Genomic DNA, 20,928 nt, shown 5'->3' with positions numbered 1-20,928 from the left:
GTGCCAATAGCCTTGAGAGTTTGCAGACTCACCCTGCATCTTCATCTCAACTTCAGCACAGTAACACAATATGGAAGAAAGTAACCTCCATTTGTTTCAAAATGATGAACTTTGCACAGTATTACAGGGTATACTTTTAATTTCAGGCACTGCAGCACTTTTTGACAGACGCTAGAAAGAAGGGATTATTTTCCTTTTTTACCCTTCCTTAGTGCTTTTGACACATGTGGCCCAAACTCTGTCACGTCAATCAGTATGAGGAAAAAACCTGTGCACCTGCATGTTTGTGAAAGCAGGATTAACTGAGCATTTATCAAATGGTAGTGAGCCTGTTCAGTTTCTCTGTCTCACCATCTTCTTGGTGTTCCCTCAGCTGTTTCTGTAACAGCATGGTCCTGGCATTTCAGAACAAGAGTTTTCTTGATTACAAGACATGAAATAATTTCCTAAGAAAATTAACAGTATATAGGGATAATAATTAGAGAAATAAAAAATAATTCTGTTTTGTTGAATGATTAACAGGAGCTGTAAGGACATGTGACAAAGAAAGCAGCTTCCAGGATAATTCCCCAATCTTCCTTCTGAGGAGTGATTGTTTTGGGAAAGGGCAACCATTTGGGGGTTGCCTGCCACTGTCCACACCTCAATCCTGAAACAGTTCAAAATGAAGCTTGAAAGAAACAGAATATGCACTATCAAAGAGATGTATTTTATGAAACAGTTTTTGGTAAACCTGGAGGAATGAAAAGAGTAAAAAATATTGCAAGAAGTTGTGTTTGCATTTCCTGAGGTGAACTGTGTGGCATTGACTTGCAAGGGATTGGAAAGTCAAAAAGAATGTGTACTTTCCTTTGTGTGTAGTTTTATATTAACAGATATTTCACTGAGCAAAGTTGAAAAGAGGCACTTTTCTAACAGCTTTGCGCAATTCAATCTACGGGATCTTTCTTAAGGTGCTACAATGGCAATGCTTGCTGCCAGGCAGCCCCAGCCGAGGACAAGAGTGACCTGCTGAGCACAGTGGAGATGATACATCAGAATCAGAAACTCTGGACTGGAACCTACTTAGGTCAGTCCTGGGAGTTCAGAGAAAAGAGGTAGGGGCACAGAGGTCAGGCTGTGGGTCCTGGAATTAGCTGTTGTTAAGAAGGTGAAAGCATAGCCCAAGATCTAGCCACAGCTCAGCAGTGAGGCACGTCTCAGAAATGAGAAGCAAGGGAACAGCTGGCTGGCCCAGGAAGGACATACATGTGTGATCCAGGTCTCAGTTTGGTTTGCAGTGAACAGGGCAACACACCAAGTAGGTTCCTAGCCAATCTGTCTAGGAGGCAGCCAGGCGTTGCCTGGAGAAGATTTAATAAATGTTGATTCTTGGACCTTCACTTAGGTGAAAAATAGGAGATGGAGAAAGACATACAGAGAAACAGAACTGTATACCTTGGATGCCCTTTTATACTCCTACAGTCTAGCAAGCATTAAACCTGCTCAACTTGTCTAAGGAAAGTTGCGTTCAGAAGTGCTGTATACATAACTGAGAGGGTCTGTGTGAGAGTGGGTGCAAAGGTGTGGGCAAGACTATAACCTTTATCAATAAGGCTAACGGAGTATGCCTTGGGGTAGAAATCCAGAGAAATGTTTTTCTAAACTGAAGAAGTCTGGAGGACTTCTAAAAGGTTCTGTTCCTTCCTTTGCTTTTGACATGTTATATGACCTGGGTGAATCATTTGAGCTTTTTAGCAGACAGGAAATCAATACAGAAAGTGAGCATAATTAGACTGCTTGAGCTTCTCATAAAGCATTTTAAGACTTCTTGGCAAAATAAAACAACAGAGAGCTGAGCAAAGTTTCTTACGTGCTTGAAAGCCTGAGGAAACATCAGGTTGGTGAACTAGACAGAGTTGAGGTCAGAAATATTTTTCTAGGGGAATATTTTTTGCCTAAAGTATTATTTATCTGCCTTCCAAGACTCTTCCATAAGTGCATTATAATTCTACATGAATGTCAAAAAAAATCCCAACCATGACATCTAAGAAGACCTCTCTTTTTGCACAATGCTTGGCTTTCAGGATGATTCTGGCTGATGTACAAAATAATAAGCATTGGTTGGATAACTGTTCTTTCCTCTCCTTATTTTTGTCTGAGTATCCCTCATTCACAAATAAAGTATGTGGAGAGAGATTTTTCTTTTCAATCTCATGGACGTCTGACTGCTGTTACAATTATACCACTGTCACTTATGATTTCTAGAAATAGCAAGCAGTGTACTGGTGCATTGTGGATCCTACCTGGCTCTAGCTTGTCACTGCAACAATCAGAAGAAGCCCACCAAAGAGGAAAGATGGCACATGAATAAATAATTTATAGCCCCATGATTCAGCCCCTATTTTTAGAGGCTTGCTGTTTTCCTGAGACTTTGGAAAAGGGCTAAGAATAGTATACGCATAAAGTGATGTATCCTTTATGCAACACAGGTTTTTTTCTGTCTCATTTGATCTGAATACTATGAAATCTGAGCAGCCAATCTAAGGAATTTATATCATGCAGTTCCTGGTGGATTTACTGGGGATCATGGTGGATAAGTACCCAAGAGAAAAATTTTTGCTTAATACCAAGTAAAGTGTCTTATTTTGGACATTAAATGAATAAAAATTATTTGGAGGAGACACTGGGAAAATCTCGCAATATCCCAGTGATTAGGACACTCTGAAAGGAAGGAATCCATTGAACTGTGTTCAAGTTCCTCTTGAAGTCCAACAGTGGAAGGACCAAAGTCGAAGTACTCCATGTTGTGAGTAACTTAGGGGCTACAATGTTCAACACTGGAATGTTTTATTTTGTTTTACTTCTGTGTTCTTTGAATTTTTCTAAAATTTTTCTTTTTGGAGGGTAAAACCTAGGTCCAGTTTGCCAGACTTAACAAGTGTTTCACCCCAAAAATGTGTATTTCAAAAATAATTTATTCAGCTCAGAAAATGTCATCCAGCTTTAAGCCTGGCACTGAGACAAGACAGGTTTTCTCTACTGTCCCTTCTAATTTTAAAGGCCAACATTTCACAGAACCTATTTTAATGTTGCAAATGTAAGGAAAAACCTCACTTATTTGTGCTTGCTTTCCATTGGCAAACTTTGCATAAATACTTCTATGTTGGGAGCACCATGTTGGGAGCTGCTCAACAGCCTGCTTTGCTGTGGCCTGAAGCCAGTGTAGCAAAGGACTGGTAAGATGTGCTGAACAAGGCTAGTTGCAAGTATTCTAAAATTACAAGGTTGAACTCTGGCTTGTGGTGAATATGCAGGTTTAACCTACCTGGAAAAGGAAGGCAAGTTATTCAACTTGGTCAGAGGGCAATGCAGAGGCAACAAGAGTTTTAATAGTTGTCTTAAAAAGGAGGGGAAAAAAAAGTTATTTAGGATATCAGCAAAAAAATTGCCAGTGGAGAGACTTAACAGACTGTCTGAAATAGTTTTACAAAGCAATTACTAGAAATTCTTAGGGCTTACATTTTTTAATCTGGACTGAACAAATCCTGTTGGTAGGGAGGTGGATGACATGACCCACTGTACTCTTTCAGTTGGTTACTGCATCTGTGATTCTCTGAGATTGCCATAGTTACTACTAACTCCACTTTCCAAAACTTTGTATTTTCTAGGGAGTTTGTTCAGTGGGGGTTCTGGTTTTCTGGTTGATGGACCCTTCATTTCAGCTTGGCTGACAGCTAACATGGATCAGCAAGCTGCCAAAGCAGTCAAATACCCTTAGCTGTGCACAGCTCAGAATTTAACAGACTGTGTTTTATTTATTTATTCATTTACCTATTTATTCCCTTCACTCCAGTAGCAGATGAACTTGTCTCAAGATTATAGGGTCACTCTGTGTGTGTGGGATCCAGGACCAGAGGCATAAATAGTTAGAGAAGGCAGATTTCCATTTTAAAGATGACTGGAAGTTTAAACCTTGTCAGAAAGTCATCTACATGAGACACAGCAAGATGACTAAAATCTTTTTCAAAACCAGCTTAGTTCCAGTTGTCAAGGACAAGATCCATTACAGTAGTGCTCGCCTGCCGTGTCTGGAATTGTCTTTCACCCACTAATGACTGGAAGGATATGGTTACTTCCTGATGGGAATTACATCCACTTACCTTTACCTTGTGCTCCTGTCTCTTGTTTGTTTCATCTTTTAATGGCCTTTTACTGACTAAATACAAGCCTGCCACCAGGCCAATCTATACAGATTGAGTTACCGCTACCTGAAAGGCTTTATGTTCTTCAACAGGGTCAATTAAAAAAAAAAAGAAAAAAAAAAAGTCACTTATCAAATACTCCTCTTTGTATATTCCGTTTGGAAACACAACATCATCTGCTGTTAGAAATAAAATTAAAGTCAAGGTTTTACCTCTTAAACTGACATAAAACACTGAACCTAAGCTGTGTTTTAATGTTGTTCCAGAGGATAATAGTGTCCTGTTAATCACAGAATCACAGGATGGTTGAGGTTGGAAGGAACCACTGGAGGTCATCTGGTCCAACCCCTCTGCTCAAGCAGGGCCACCTAGAGCCAGTCGCCCAGGACCATGTCCAGATAGCTTTTAAGTATCTCCAAGGATGGAGACTCTGCAGCCTCCCTGGGCAACCTGTGCCAGTGCTCAGTCACCCTCACAGCAGAAAAGTTTTTCCTAATGTTCAGATGGAACCTCCTGTGTTTCAGTTTGTGCCCATTGCCTCTGGTCCTGTCACTGGGCACTGCTGGAAAGAGCCTGGCCCTGTCCTCTTTGCATCCTCCCTTCAGGTATTTATGTACACTAATAAGATCCCCCTGGAGCTTTCTCTTTTCTGGGCTGAACTGTCCCTGCTCTCTAAGCCTTTTCTCACATGTGAGGTGCTTCAGTCCCTTAATCATCATGTGGCCCTCCATTGAGCTCTCTCCAGTATGTCCATGTGTCTCTTGTACTGAAGAGCCCCAAACTGGACACAGTACTCTGGAGGTGGCCTCAGCAGTGCTAGGTGGAGGGGAAGGATCACGTCCCTCGACCTGCTGGCAATAGTTTACCTAATGCAGCCGAGGATACCATTTGCCTTCTTGCCAGCTGGGTAGCCCCCAACATATACTGGTGCACGGGGTTGTTCTTCCCCAGGTGCGGGACTTTGCACTTCCCCTTGTTGAACTTCATGAGGTTCCTGTCAGGCCATTTCTCCAGCCTGTCAAGGTCCCTCTGGATGGCAGCATGACACTCTGGCTTTATCAGGCACTTCTCCCAGTTTGGTGTCATCTGCAGACTTGCTGAGCTTCCGCTCTTCCCTATCATCCAAATCATTAATGAAGATGTTAAACAGGACTGGACCCAGTATTGATCCCTGGGGTACACTGCTAGTCACCGGCCTCCAATTAGACTTTGTGCCACTGATCAACATCCTCTGGGCCTGGCCATTCAGCCAGTTTTCAATCCATCTATTGGTAAAGCTTTTGCAGCTACTCTCTGTGTGTGTTTACTTTTGTTGCCTGGTGTTACTGGTTATCAGTATTTTAAATATAATCTTCATGTAAGCACTTGCAGTTTTGAAGCAGTCAGTCATACTGAATACTAAGACTTATCACAGTCATCCAAATTCAGTGGTTTCTAAGTAGCAGCAAAATCGCAGTTGGGATGACAAATGTTGGCTGTTGCTGCTCCATTTGCTGGTTAGACACTGAGGTCTTTTTAGATGAGTCTCTAGCAGTGTTGTTAATAAAGTGTAACATGTTGGGAAGGAATTCATTTTGCATGAGTTCAGGTAGCTAAAAGTCACACTACTGTTCTGGGATAAAGGTCCCCAAGCTTAATTGTGAAAAACTGCTCACATCCCATGCCAGTTTTCCGAGAACTAGTCTTGTCATACCAGTACTGAGTGGCAGGGATGCTGAATAGGGTTATGGGCAAAGCTGTAAACAGAGTTTGGAGGTCTCAGCCCTCATCAAACACCAGCTATCCTGAGTGTGAGGAGTCCTTCAAAATGAATAAATAAAGTCTGCCAGCTTCTCTCATGTCCTTCCATGTCAGATCAAAATCGTTATCCATTATTAGTGGTGTATGGGCTGTTTGGGGATGCATTGCTCAAATCTGGGTTGATCAGCTTCTCTTTATTTAAACAACAGATATGCTGGGGTTTCTTAAAAATCTTGTTTACCCCAAAACCAGGCTGAGTTGTGATTATCATGATCTGTTTTTGGATAAATGCAACACTGTATTTTTCTTCTCCATTCAAGGAGCTTTTGATCTCTGCCTTGGAATTTCTCTCTTGCTCTTAAATGATTATACTCCACTAAGAAAAGATCAAGTTCTATATAGTAGTGTGTGCGTGTATGTGGGTATGTATGTACAAGCATATATGAGTGTAGTTATTTGATTGTTTCTCGGACTTTATTCAGAGAAGAACCATAAAAAAACAGACTGAGCTGGGCACGCCTTTCCCAAAAGCTGGACTCGTGGAGATTTGGCACCATACTGCTTCCTACGGTATCCTCACCACACTGCTCATTCCTGAACGCTTACCAACAGGAGGTCATTTCTGAAGACCCTGTGAAATCTGCAGTGGTAAAAGTTCCCTGCTTGCTGAAGGGACTCTTAAGGACTATTTAAGCTAAGGGTGAACAGTGACACATTGCTAACAAAGACTTTATGAAGCGGGTTGGAACAATTTTGTTTGCTAGGACTTTTCAGCAAGCATTGCTTTTACGATAGCTTTGTACATCGAAGAGTCCCTGTTCCTGCTATGGGTGGCTGGTTGTAGAGAATAGGGTTTCCCAGTTCTATTCCTGCCAATGCTTTGTTATAGTCATGCTCAAATCTTTTACCTACCTCTTTATGATGTGATACAAAGTTTTCCAGAAATGGAGATCCCTTTCACATCACCTTAGAGCCCATGAGAACTGCAAATGTTGGTACTTCCACTGTCTTTGTGTATGTGCATCTATATTGTGTATGGAGCTGAAATGTTGGCTGGTGCATAGAATCAAGGTCTGGCAATGAGCTGTCAAAACAGCAGCCACCACTGCAAACCAGGAACAGTAGTGGAAAGGATTGCAGTACGCTGTCTGAGGGGGTCTAATTGCTGCGTTTGACTCTGGGAACACTGCCATTGCTGTCATCGGCTTTATTGATAGGAAATTACTATGAACAGCATGACTGAATCAGTCCTTAGAGGAAATATGAAAATGCACATGTTACGCTGGCTGGCCTGGAGGGGACGAAATACATTTAATGGAAGCTAGCAACCTGAGTGACAGTCTGAGCCCTACTGGATATTTCTTTCTATTCAGGGAGTTCCCTTTTACCTCCTTGCCCATCCCCTGAACTGATAGTGAAGCAGAAGCAACCAAGTGCCACAAACATTGCTAATAATCTACAACAAAAGGAAATCAACATTTTCAAAGAAGAGGCCATAGACTGAAGCACAGAAATTAATATTGGATGATGTGTCAAAAGCTATGTGTAAAATGGCTGTGTGTTTCCTGTGTCATCATGAGTCATCTACTGCTCAGTATTCTTTTGCATGAAGATTAAATCTGCTTGTCCGATTGTATTATATGAGTGCAAGGGCACGCAGAGCACAAATAACCACAAGTTATAACTTCCAAAAATGTCTTTATTTTGTGTATCTGTTCTTTAGAATAAGGAAGGAGAAATTATAAGAAGAGAAAGCATACTGAGTTCTTCAGTATGCCATTTGTCTAAGAAAATGAAAATTGGCACAATTTTTATTTTTTTTTTTAACTAGGAAGAAAAGAAATAGTGCTAATAGCTCTCATTAGCTATTGTTGCCCTAGAAAGATCATGTAACTGTTCTTTTCCTGGGTGTTCATTGTCTGTTTCTACAATGGAGTTCTCCATCGTGACTCTTCCATTTTCTCCGTATTTTTTCAAGACAATCGTTAAGAAAAACTGCACTTAATCCAGTCTCTTTCTGTACACAGTGTTTTAAAGCAAAGGGCAAGAATGCTTCTAGCACGAAGCACATTAATCCCAGTTCTCACTGGAAAACCAGGTGAGAAGGAATATTCTTCTGCATGTTCAATCACCAAAGAGATCATAGAAGTCTCTTGGTAAGATCACTGACTTGGTTTCCCTCTTCTCTTCCTTTACTTACCCTGAAGCTGGGGGACACGTATCTTCCATCGCTGTCTTTCATAGAACCAATGTATCTGTCATCTTTTTGGCATCTCTTTCCTGCTTTTATCAGTGCTACAACTCCACGTGTCCCAGTGTCTCAGTCTGTCGTTGAGTCCAGTGTCTGTTATTGTTTCATCTTCTCTGTGCTATTTTTGACAGTAAGTAGGGATGCTATGAAGCAGCTGTTTGCTGCTGTGAAAAAGTCTAAGATGATTTTTTCAAGTTGCCATTATTTTATCCAGGATCTTCTGTGCAGAGATACATAAAAGCACACAAGAAGTTCAGCACATGCCAGATGTTACTGTCTGTGAACGCAGTAAGCCTCTGTCTGGTGCATATGCAATTGGTCCAATGTTGCCAAGAAATGCTAGACTCACTATATGCCATGGGATTCATCAGTGCATGAACAAGAGCTGCGTCTTCCAGATGCCTGCAGTGAGGCTCTTACTCTCTAATATTACCTCACTCTCTAAATCAGATATTTCTCCTTTAAAGCACTGGGTAGAAGATCTGCATTATGTTAGTAAAATAGATGTATGAAAATACATTCAGTATGATCGGAAACTTGTTTCCATGTGGCTATTAGAACTAATGCTGTAAGACATTTGGAAGAAAGAAAAAAGACCTTTGCTTTGGGGTATAAATTACTTATGACTACTAGAGTTTGGAATGAGACATTCCCAGAAGTCAGATCTACTAGCCGCTTTTGTTTCCGAGAAGTGGCTGATACTGGAGGAGATTCTGGACTAGAGAAATTCAGAGTTTGATTTTATCCTCCTCTCGTTCAGATACTCACCATGTAAGAGTCCGGTGTGAGAACTCATACACCCAGATCACTGTTTCGCAAAGAACTGCTTTGATGTGGGTGTTGTATAGGATTCCTGCATTTGCACTGAAAGAGAGCTCAGAGACACGTTTTGTGGCTCCTAATATTCTAAGTGGAGGGGTTACACAGCAAAATGGAGGTGGAAAGGGATGGCATTTGTTACACTCGATCTTGCTTTTCTGATCATGATCTGTTCTCTAATAATTCTTTTGGACAACAAATATGAGACACATTTATCCTTCTGAAAAGAAGGTTTTAATGAGCAGGGAAGATGCAGGGCAGGAGGCAGAGGCATCGTGGCCTGATAAGGTAGAATACATGGTTTGTGATGGTTCACAGCTCTGCCACGGTCCTGCCAGGTCATTTTCAGGAAGTCATGTACACACGTCTTGCTTCTGTTTCTGTACCTGTAAAATGGAAATGACAATGAGAAGAGCAGAGGAAGAAGTTAGTGTGGATGAGGGGAGCACTCCTAATATTTGCTTTCTTTTTCAACTAAGAGCAATGTTTGAAGGGAGCCTTGGGGTCAAAGGGGTCTTCTTTCCCTAGTTTTGACACTCCCCCTCTCTTTCACCCAACTTCAAGCTATTCTTGTTTTCTGTCAATTTCTCATCTAGAGGGAAATCAGAAAAAGAAAAGTGGTTTTCCTTTTGCATGGGTAAATAACTCCTTGATTCAAGTGCGCCTTTCCCTCTCAGGTACTTATGTAGACCCAGTTGGACATTCTAAGTGTCTCATATTGTTGATTGTGTTTGTGGTCCCCACGCCTGAGCTGGAAAGATACGGCAAGGGAAAGGAAGAGTCAGAATGAATAAAACAAGCGTTTCAGATGAGCACTACCTTGGAAGTGGGATTCAACATCTGATTAAGCATCAAAGCTTCCCACTCAGTGTCTGGAGAGTCAGACATTTTTTGCAGAGACTCAAAATCAGCAACCATTCTGCACAGAGAGCTTCAGCACCGGCCAAAAGGAGGGACCAAATACAAGGGTTTTCAGGGATGTTAACTTGGATCCAATCACCTGAATCCCATTCAGACCTGGTCTCAGAGGAAGGGCGTAAAAGATGCCCCGAGATATATTTAGCTTGGGATGTTGAATAATAATAAACAGAGCAGTGAGGAAAGAAGTCTAATCACCTGTGTAGCCTTCAGGGGAAAATTGCACAGGAAATGGCAGTCTATACCTGATTCTCCAGTAAGAGAGAGAGAGAAGTGTGTGAATTTGTAAACTAGTGAAAGAAACGGAAACTGAGGTCCTTAACCTTTAGCACAAGTTTCTGTAGTTGACCCAAATGTTACCAGTTATTTTATTTTATTTTGGCTATGTCACTCCAAGAAGAAACAGTCAAAAAGTGCAAATAGACAACAGCAATATGAAATTCAGTGATCTGTATGGATGTGGGATAAATTGATTTGTCTTGTGAATAATCTGCTTCGTTGACCTTTTCTTAAATCTGTGAAATTGCTAGGCTGTTTAAAGTCCAGCACAGAGTGTTCATCTCTCTTTTATTTTGGTCCATACCAGGAAATGCCTACAGAGAATGCCTGGGCAATGGGACATGGGCTTCCAAGATAAACTACTCTCAGTGCGAGCCTATTCTGGATGACAAGGTCTGTATTTTTCCCTTCATTCTTTTCAATGACATTTCTCAGTGTACATGAATGCAAAGCTAAGCTTAAGGTTAACATACTAATTTGGGACTTCTGACACAGATTCCATTTCTGTCTCTGCAACAAATCCTCCCTGTGAATTCAAGCAAATCACTTGTCCTCTCTCCATATCCCCTACTCACATGTTTTTTAAAAGAGGATGCTTTATTATGCTCTGTCCCTGATGATATAGGTTTATGCAGATCCTTCCTAGCTTTGTTCGGAGCCTACAGCTGCTACAGTAAATATTAGTAATAATGACAATAAGACCAAAAGCTTCTTTGGCATTGAAAAATAAGCTTTCACCAGCTGATTCCACCCTGTACCTATCAGTTCTGAGGTCTCATCAACAACTGGCCTTTCCAAATCTCAGTGTCATTTTTCCTTCAGCAAATATGTAGCAGCAGACAAATACATAAAAAGCAGACTCAGGTCCCAGCTGTCTTTAAAAGATTGAGCCAGTCTTGCATTACATAGGAGTTTACAGAATGAAGTTAGTATATAGGGTTAAGCTCCTTCAGAAAGGCAAGCTATTATGCCAAGTCCTTTTCTTGTCAAATGTCTTAGCTTTTCTTGGAGGTGTCATAGACATTCATCCTCACACAGTTTAAAACTTCAAGCCTTTTGTGCCGTGTTCTGTTTCTCTTCCTCCTGTTTTGAGTGCTATGGTGGGACACAAGCACACATAGGCTTCATGCTGTCTCTCTGCCAGGGGTGATTTTCCCCTCTAAAAGCCAGGGTGGAGCCCAGCAGCTCAGGCCTCTTTGTGTTTTGGGGTTCATTCTGTCATTGGAGTTGTGCCATGCCAGTTGTGAACAGAGAGGAGGAAGACAAGGTCTCACCTACTGAGGGCTGCTTGCAGAGCTAATCCAGATTTAGTACTTGGGAACTATCTGGACTAGTCCAGTACCCAAAACAGGCATGATGTGCTTTGGCTGTGGCCCAGCATCCATCTTGTAAGATCCATGTTGTTGCTGAATGTGGGCTTTGACAAATGAATCAGAAAACAGATAACTACACACCAGCTGCTGAGGAGTGCCTGCTCTTACCCGCTGGCTAGGTAATTTGGTGGTAACTCACCCCCACACACCTCCATTTGCTAGAGGCTTCTAGAAAGTAAGAAAAAATGTACCAGTACAGGACTGCCATCCAGAGGGACTGATACACATTCAAGGTGGTCTAGCGTAATGGAGAGGCTCTCATGGCAATTTAAGCTGATCTAAGTTGGGACCACCCCAGTGCAGCCCCTCCTTTCATTTCTTTCCCACTGAAAATGAAAAACTAACTTTTTGCTGGGTTATCTTTTGGATAAATTAGTTTCCTAAAACATCTTATTGCATTATTGCAGGTGTGCTGGGGCCAGCACAAGCAAGGGGATTGAAAGCGTGGCTGGGGTTGAGGGGGACAGAAGACCATCTCTGGAATGGATCTGCACTTCTGTGAAACTACCCTCTTAAAAATGAACAAGAGGGGGGGTGTGTAGCAGCCAGTGCTGACTTAGAGAATGGGGAATAGAGCTGGGCGAAGGCTTCAAATCTTTGATGGGATTTAACTGGTATGGGAAACCTGAGCTGATAGTAGCAGTCTGCTGTACCAGCTCAGGAAAATGCTGCTGCATTTTAATGACACTCTTTGTGTGTTTGTCCGCATGACTTGAACGGTTGCTATCTCTGCACAAGCAAATACCGAGGAGTTTTATTTGAAGAGGCTGGAGAAGTGTTGTGACTAGAGGACAGGATTATTTCCTTTACTCTGTTTTTGCTTTTAAAAACTTTGCAGCTATGGTGATAGCTTAAAACTTCTTAAATAGCATGTTCCTTAAACAGATGAAAGTGCAGATGTTCCCCCACCCTTGTTTGCAAAAGCTTAAAAACTCATTTATTAGATCTTTAAAGATTTGTGACAAGCTTTGCAAATATTAATATTTGTGAATATTTTTGAAATCTCTACATAATGCTCAGTGTTACAGATGAATACTTGGGTTGCTTTGTGATCTCAGAAAAAAAAAAAGAATCCCCACAGATTTCCCTAATCCTCCGTTTTGATTAAAGGTGAGATGCAAGCATACATGTGGGTCTATTGTTATTTATTGACTGATCCTAGCAGATGCTAAGCATCAGCCAGGAGGTATGCCCTGTGTTCCATGTTTATTTTTAATACAGAAAACAACACTGCTTTCAAGCTTGGCCACTCACAGCCAGAATGCTAGACTTACATGGTTTGACTTCAAATGCGGTGATTGATACATGGGACAGGAAAGCAGGACTTTTCAAAATCAACCCTGTGACCAGTGCTACATGCTCTATGACAGAGTGCTGTTGGTAATATAGCGAGAGAAATTCTAGTTTTTTTCAGCTGAGGGTCAGTCTTAGGGGGCATAAGCTCCTGTAACACACATTCACTGGATTACATTAATACATCACTGCTTTACTTGCGGCCAAGACCTGTGGCAGTAGCTGATAAAACTGTGCTCTGAGACTACTTTGCTCCTAGATTCCCACTTTGGCTGGGATCTAGTTGCCTGCATGTAGTTACACGGTGTAGTTTAAAACGCCCCAGTGTATCTCCATGCATGTCAGGTGTGACATAGGCCTTCTGGAATACCTGTGTCCTTCAGCAGGAGCAACTGGAGGTCAGTCATTGGGACCAACTAGGAAGCACAGCGTGTCCCGAGTGCACCTCAAGGGGCACTAGATGCCTGTGTGTGCATAACTTTCCAGCCCATGCTTCAGATATTGGTTTAGATGTTGGGTAGATACCCACATGTAGGTGTCCTAACATCAGACTGAATCCCATCCTCTGAACAATCAGTTAGCTCCTTCTCCAGGCACAGGAATCAGGTACAGAAATCATTTTGATCCAACTGGCTGTTTGATGGCATAATGTGTGACAAACAGAAAGCTTCTACTCAGCCTGCAAGCTCCTGTGTCAAAGAGACCTTTGCTGCGTCTGGCACAAATCTGTGCTCTTAGAAGACAAATGAGAGTCTCAGGCAGCAAAAAATACATCTTAGTCTCCAAATAGAACTATAAATTAGGAACTTTGGTCTTGTCTATGTGGCCTGTGGCAGCTGGATCTGAATTTGGTTCTGCTAATGTTCTGAGGTGGCTTCAAGCTGTGTAGCTGAGTTAGCACCATGCTGGGCTTAAGCTAATGTATCCTGCTTAGGAGCACAGTCACATTAGCCACAGCTACCCATCTTCCAGCTGGCTCAGAACAGGAGAGCAATGAACTCAGAGGCATCTTGGATGACAAAGATACTTCCCAGTTGCTTCTGAAAGTCTTTGGAGAGGAGATGTAGTGTCTTTAAACTGTACTGGTGATGAGATCATCCTGGCAACAGGAAGAAGTCTAAAGTGACTGAACTGGGAATGGAGTTCAGAGCCTCAAAAGAAGACGTGCTCTAGACACTGGCAGGACCTCTCAGGAATTTCTGTTAGAGGGAGAAAGATCCTTGTCATCTGGATTGCTAAGAGTGCTGTCATTAGGTGGTTATTAGTTCAAATCATTAGCTGATTTGGTTTGGATAGGTTAGCAGTCACGTCCTAGCTAAAGCAAAGGAAAAAGTCCTCTAGACAGTATGTCTCCATCATTAGCCTGAAATCTGGCCGCAGGGAGCCCAGTGTGCCTTAGATTTGCAAAGCCGGTGCAAGTAAAGACATAAAGCTGTGCTTCCTCAGTTTACCTGGTAGAAGCTGGCTGGAAGATAACTCTGCACTGTCTGATGTAACATGATTGTCATGCATAAGGTACATGAAGAGGACTCCAGTGATGTGACCTTCTGTGGTGCAGAGAGAACAGAGTGTCCAGACCACCTCCTTTTCTATCTCCTTTCTAATCTAATGACCCTCCTGCTAAGCCTGAATACGATTAAAATCTGCATTTCAGTGAAGTGAAACATCTTCCTGGAAGCAGAGAAATATTGGGTAACAGTATAAGGTTGTTACCATTTTAAATGTTTCAGTCTTCAAGAGGGTGAGACAGAAAAGAGTTATGCAAGTATTTAACATGAACTGAGCTTTGGCCAACACATGACTGATTCTGGGCACGTGTTTTTCAGCCCCGAAGGTGGTGTCTCCAATTCTACCAGAGATGCAGATTGCATGTAGGCTGGTGGAAAGTGATGTTGCCACCCTGTCAGCTTAGTTTTTCATAGGCACTGAGGCAGTTCTTGTTTCTATGATATTTGAATTTGCCTTCAGGAAACCTTGTTAGTGTCAGCAACACAAAAAATATGTGTCGTGCCTGTTTTTCCTTCAGCATCAGTGCATCAATGAGGAGCTTAATTAATATTTTTTTCCAATTAATTTTCTCATGTTTTGAACCTTCTTAAAACTCAAGTGAAGTTGAAGTAGTGGTTAGGAGCCAAAGGAGGGAGCTGAAGGGTCAGATTCAAAGAGCAGGATCCTTGGCCTGGGAGAAACATTGTCATCTTTCAGAAGATTTCTAGCACTACATGAGCAATTCTGGACAATGCTCTTAGTCATATGGTTTAGGTTTAGGTAGTCCTGTGAGGAGCAGGGAGTTGGATTCAGTGGTCCTTGTGGCTCCCTTCCAACTTGAGATATTCTGTGATTCTATGAATTAAGCAGGAAAGTAAATAAGCAAGGCAGTTTGCCAGGGCACTAGCTGAACAGTACAACATTGCATTTCAGGTAGGCACATCAGGTCAAGTGTGTTTTCTTCCCCTTTAGGTGTCCCTGTGACTTAAGAATAAATAAAACTCAGTGTGGAATTCAGATCTTGTAGGTTTGGGTTTTGGGTTTTTTTTCTCCTCAAGGCTATTCAGCAAATGGGCCTGCACATGGGGAAGTTTATTTTAGGGGATTTTATAATAGACTTAAAAATACCTTACATGGTTGAGTTCTATTGAGAAACAGCACATTACTCCATGTGCTGAAGATATAGGCAGGTTTCATCACGAAAATGATTCCAAGAGTGCTTGCTCGATCTCTGGCAAAGTGCTGGAAGATGCTATCTTCACAGAACAATGGAACAGATTAACTACAGCTGGTTGTTGTAGTTTCATCCAAACATCCATTCACTGACAAATTCCTTTGACTGGAATAAAATGTTAACGGAAATTATTAGAAAAAATGAAACAAAGGAAGTCCAACCAAAATTAGAAAACTGATGCCATTTGTAGGATTTTACTTTTATGTTCTTATCACAAGGGAGGAAATTTAGGTGGTTCATTTTCAAAGGTCTCCTTCTGAAGGAGGACAGCATCCCAAAGTGGGGAAAGATCTGTTTAAGCTGAAAAGAAACAAATGCCAAAACTAATAAATAAATAAATAAGTATATTTTTTCAGGGGGATTTATTCTTTAAGTAGCAAACCTCTGTCAATTTTTAACCAGCTTCAGTATTTATCTGAACAGTGTTTTTCTACTTCTTCCTATCCATCAGGCAAAGAGAGGAGATGCTTCTCTTTTCTCTGAAGCCAGCAGCCCACCAATAAAGAATGTTCCAGTTACTTCAAGGTCAAATTTTGGTCACATCACTAAATTCACTGATTTAGGTGGGAGCGCTTTTGTACTTAATTTTTTGGTTGTAGGATCAAGAACCTACCAGTAATCTCCCCAGCATCCTAGGAAATAGACACTAATACATTAAGTTTCACCACACTTGGGTCGCTGCTAAAAACAACAGAATCTCTGGTTCGTCAGGCTCTCTCAAAACTGAAGGGACACTACCAGATTCCAGCTCTTTCAGTCTGCATTGGTTCTGCCCTCAATTTGAGAGATAAGGATCGTAGCTTGAAAGAAATATACCTCAGAGAAAAATCGGCCCATATGGAAAGGGCTTCTTATTTATTCTTACTGACAACTGATTTATTTTTGTATGAAAACCAAACCATTTGAGTAGGAAAGTAGCATAACCCGGCATATTAAGATCATGCAGTTTCCTAAGAAAATAATGTTTTATAATTTTTGAAACTGTGAGAAGATGTGCCTTTGGAAGCTTTGTCACCCTAAAATGACAAAGTTTTAAAATAGTGTAATAATGAAAGTAAGAAATCCTGAGGAAATTGCAGAAAAAAAGGGGGGGAAAAAATGGTTTTGCTGAGATTTGTAAGAAACTGTGGACAAATCCCAAACTGAAATGAAACAAAGCCTGTACTTCTCTGCCTGGGCAGCATGTTTGGTTTATACATAGGCATCAGCCCTGCGGCTATTATATCATTTTAAAGTCAAGAAAAGTAATTACTGTTTCCTAAACTGATTAACTGTTCCTTAATGTCAGTGCTTAGAGAGTCATGCTGATTTAATCATGTTATCTCTTTACCTCCAGAGGAAGTATGCGCTCCATTACAAGATTGCTCTCATCATAAACTACCTGGGGCACTGTATATCAGTAGGGGCCCTTATAGTTGCCTTTATGCTTTTCTTGTGCTTGAGGTGAGTAATCTGTTTGCATGCTTCTAACTTGGTTGTGTGTGTGACACTTACCGGGTTACTCAAGCCCTCTAATAACACTGTCCAGGTCATGTTTGGTCTTGAAAAATGGTCATGGCTTTTATACTCCCAAGCATGCACATGGTTTCATTGACTGATGCATTGGATGAGCTGTAATGGTGGTGTCTGTGTGTAGGACCTAAAGTCTACTTGTATTCAGGAAGAGAACTGTACGTGATTTATTGATGCAGTAAAAAATTCAGTGAGCAGAGAGTGCTTCATTAAGGGAAACCGGGATTTGAGTGTGTCAAGTTGCAAGTTTTGAGGGCAAGTTTTCTTTTTTTATAAGGCAGTGCGTGGTAACATAAGGCATTTTTCATTCCCTGACACATAATGCCCAGATCTAGACCAAAGGAGATAGAATGAAATCTTTCCATTTTGCTTTGGGTTAATTTCATTTCATTAAAGAACTTCAAAGTTTTCTTAAATAACAAGAGAAACATCTTTAGAGGAGCTTTATCCCCACCAGTGCTCATGAAACAATGAATGCAAATCAATGAAACTGCATAGAAACACTTCCCTTCCCTGGTTCAGTGGTACAGAAGGGAGTTTGTCAGGTCAAATGGATGTGTCGGTGAAAGAAAGTCTATGAAGAAGAGTTAGGGGTACAGGGAGAAGAGAAAGGACAGGAGGGAAGGAAACTTAGTGGAAAGTAATAGGCAGATGTGCATCAGTATTGTATGTACACAGCCTGAGTCACAGGAATATATTTTAATAGGAGTGGTCTGGTTGGATATTTCTGTATTATTTGTTGGATTACCTGACTAGTATTTCTGTGCTATTTGTGCTGTCTTGTCTAGAAGCGGAACCAACTGCACTAAGTGCTATGCAGTGATAATCCTTGAGTAGCAAAGGAGAAACAGGTGGAGGACCCCCCCGCCAGGATTACAACATGATGATAGACACTGACCTAAATGAAAGAATTAACGCTTTCCTAGAGTGGAGCATCCCTACAAAGTCTTATGCTAAGCCTTCCTCTTGACCATTCCTAACAAGAGGGTCTTTATTATAAACAACAGGAATCTTCTTTCACCCCAGCATCTATAAACAGAATAATCAATGCTAATGGGAAGAAAAAAAAAGCTTAAAATGTTCAATGGGAACATTTATGGTGCATCAGTTTAAACTTCCATTTCAACCTTTTTTACTGTGCTTGTAATGCTAATTCCCATAGTGCTTGGAGACCTGATTTAATTTACACCAAATAAAGAAAGCAAATTATTCATTGTAACTATATTCCCTGCTTTGATGCTGAATCTTTTATAAATGCTTGAGTAAATAATGCAAAAACAATTAGATAATATGGTATAAATGTATCCAGCTTCTAACACAGAAGTAGCCTAGCTGACTTCTTTCAAATTGTTCTTCTGGTATTTAAGATTTGACTTTAAGATTTAAATTTTACACTCAGCTTCAGCATTAAAAACAGCTGCAGCAGTTGAAGTCCTTCCCTGTACATACTGTGAATTAAGATAGTCCATCTTTTCAAATTCCCACTGTATCATGCAAAAAATACCTAGTGTCCAGCCAGCATTAACCAGCATGAGCTACCTCAGTGTCTGCAGAGTTACACCGGTTTTCAAAAGTTCTAAAGATGCTCCAGTGACGGCAGTCCAGATTCATGTTGCATTACAGATTTCCCCTACGCAAATTCTAGGTTATGCACATCTTCATCACACTTGCCTCTTCAAAGTGTCCCAAGAACAAATCAGTTTTGATAATTGAGTCCTATTATTTGGGGCTTTTTTTCCCGTTTTATTTTGGATGGAAGATGGCATCTACTAATTGGGTGAAATGAGAGAATTAGATAATTCCTGGCTAAAAAAAAACACTAGAAGACCCTGAAGGTTAGATCTGATAGTCCCGCATCTTGGCCCAAATTAGAAATCTGTCGGTTCCTTATTCCTGCCCCACTCCACCCATCTACGTCACTCTGTGAGTGCCTGCTGAAGATGAAGATAGAGGAGACCTCCGGGAAGGCTCAAGTTCTACAACTGCTCCTTATTTTTAAGCTTCTCACCCATCACCTGCTTGATTTTCCTTTGCTCTGTCAGTGTAGATGGAGTCCCAAAAGGAGTCCTGTCTGAAAGAAGAGGCTGGAGCACACCTGCTGTATTGGAACATAACTGCTAGGAAGGCTGTGGGATCTTTGACACTGGAGGTTTTAAGAGCAGGTTAAATATCTGGTTGGCATGGCAAAGAGTATGGCTTTGGTAATCAACTAGTGAGATGGGTGTTCTGCTTTTGGCGATGAGCTTCGCCGTTACTGTTGCTGCCCCAGCCCAGGTAGCTGCTGCATTGATGGGAAGCTTAGTCCTCAGTTGTGCTGAAGTGGGAAGGGGGAAGAACTGGATCTAGTCCATATTCTTCCAAATCTGTCCTATGTCATCTTGTCCCCAGCTCCTGTCTTCCTCAGTTCCTTATGCAACCCTCTGTCCTCCATTCACAACCCACCCTCCACACCAGCGGAAACGTTCTGCTGTCCTAAACTCTAAAGAACCATACGCCAAAAGATATCCTGAGGGTCAGAAATCTCAGATGTAGCAGCGACTAATAAAATCATTGGCCATCTGTGTGTGTGCTGCCAGGAGACCCCAACACAACTGGGAAGAGAGGAGAACTCAACCAGGGACTCCCTTTTACTGTGAAGACCTATTCCAGCCTTGTTTTCTCCAGTTCTGTCACATATGAGCTAGTCCTTCTTTCTTGGCTGTGCAATGAAAAATAAGCCAGTAAACATTTCATTTAGCACCTAAATAATAAAAAGTGAAGCCCAACTTACAGGAGAGGGCTTGATTTTTGTTGGCATGCTGACTGAATGGTAATGAGTCATTGAGATAGCTCCTAAAGATCTAAGTAAAGGACAGTTCCTCAAGGTCTGAATGTAGGTGGTCTTAAAAGTGTGAGAGCCATGCTGTCTTTACAATGCAAAACAAAACAAGCACACAAACAAAAATAAATATGTGCCGTAGAGCAGCATTGACCTGCAACGCAGGATCTGGAGAGATTTGCTCAGGGCACTTCACAGGGCATTGTTAAATGTATCTGCACTACGGTGAATCTCATAATCTCTGTGTTCTCATTAATAGTAAAGGTTTGATCTGTCCCTCAGGTGCACACAGGCAGTTCCCGCTGACATGGTTCTCATCATCTCGCATAATCACATTCTCACGCTAGTAAAGTAGAAATTTTCCATAGGAGGAATCCTGCTATCAGTACGATATCAATCAAGCTGAAGGGGAAAAAAAAAAAAAAAGGCAAAAGGATTAAAACACTTCTTTTGTTCTTTTGAATCATATTTTTTCTTTACTGTTTCTGATAATGCAGAAATGCAAATTACATTGTCCTGGCTTTTTCCTTGTTATTGTGCTGTTATACCAGCCTCTGAGGTGGAATAAGAGTCCTTTGTAAAACTCCTGACTTGTTATTAAACACTGTGCTGGCAATGGCCAGCAGTGACCTGACTAGATTCAATCAGATGTTTTATTTGTGCAGTAGTGACCGAAGGAGGAGTGTGAGAAGACAGGTATTTGTTCTTGGAAAGATGTAAGTCCCTGCTGATTTTTTAATCCAATAAAGAAGGATGGTGCTGAAAGGAAGGTAGGCTGAAGATTAAAAATGACATGTTCTTCTGCACAGGTTGCTGGATAAAGGCAGTTCTAAATAAAACCAAACCCACAAATATTGGAATAACATCTTTTGTCACTAGTATGGTGGAAATGAAAACAAATTGAGGTTTTGAGGGAAACTTTGCTTTCCTGTTGCTCCTAAATTTACCTCTTTTTATTTCCCTTTTAAAACATCTGATTTTTTTTTCTCATAGGCCTGAGGCAGAGTCTCCTTTCTTTC

At 41.3% G+C, this 20,928-nt stretch overlaps 1 protein-coding gene across 1 annotated transcript in view; it reads left to right on the top strand.

Moving 5' to 3' along the window:
• The window catches only part of CRHR2 (corticotropin releasing hormone receptor 2), a 110,619-nt gene that overhangs the window by 25,566 nt on the left and 64,125 nt on the right, over positions 1 to 20,928 (top strand). The window contains exons 3-4 of the mRNA XM_010561240.1: positions 10,499 to 10,584; positions 16,916 to 17,022. Coding sequence (XP_010559542.1) covers positions 10,499 to 10,584; positions 16,916 to 17,022 — 193 coding nt within the window. The remainder of the gene's footprint in view (positions 1 to 10,498; positions 10,585 to 16,915; positions 17,023 to 20,928) is intronic.

This window comes from Haliaeetus leucocephalus, unplaced genomic scaffold (assembly GCF_000737465.1).
Source record: "Haliaeetus leucocephalus isolate CR32 unplaced genomic scaffold, Haliaeetus_leucocephalus-4.0 Scaffold0, whole genome shotgun sequence".
Taxonomy (NCBI): Eukaryota; Metazoa; Chordata; class Aves; order Accipitriformes; family Accipitridae; genus Haliaeetus; species Haliaeetus leucocephalus.
The sequence above is the reverse complement of the archived record's forward strand: the minus strand, read 5'-3'. Positions and strand labels throughout refer to the sequence as shown.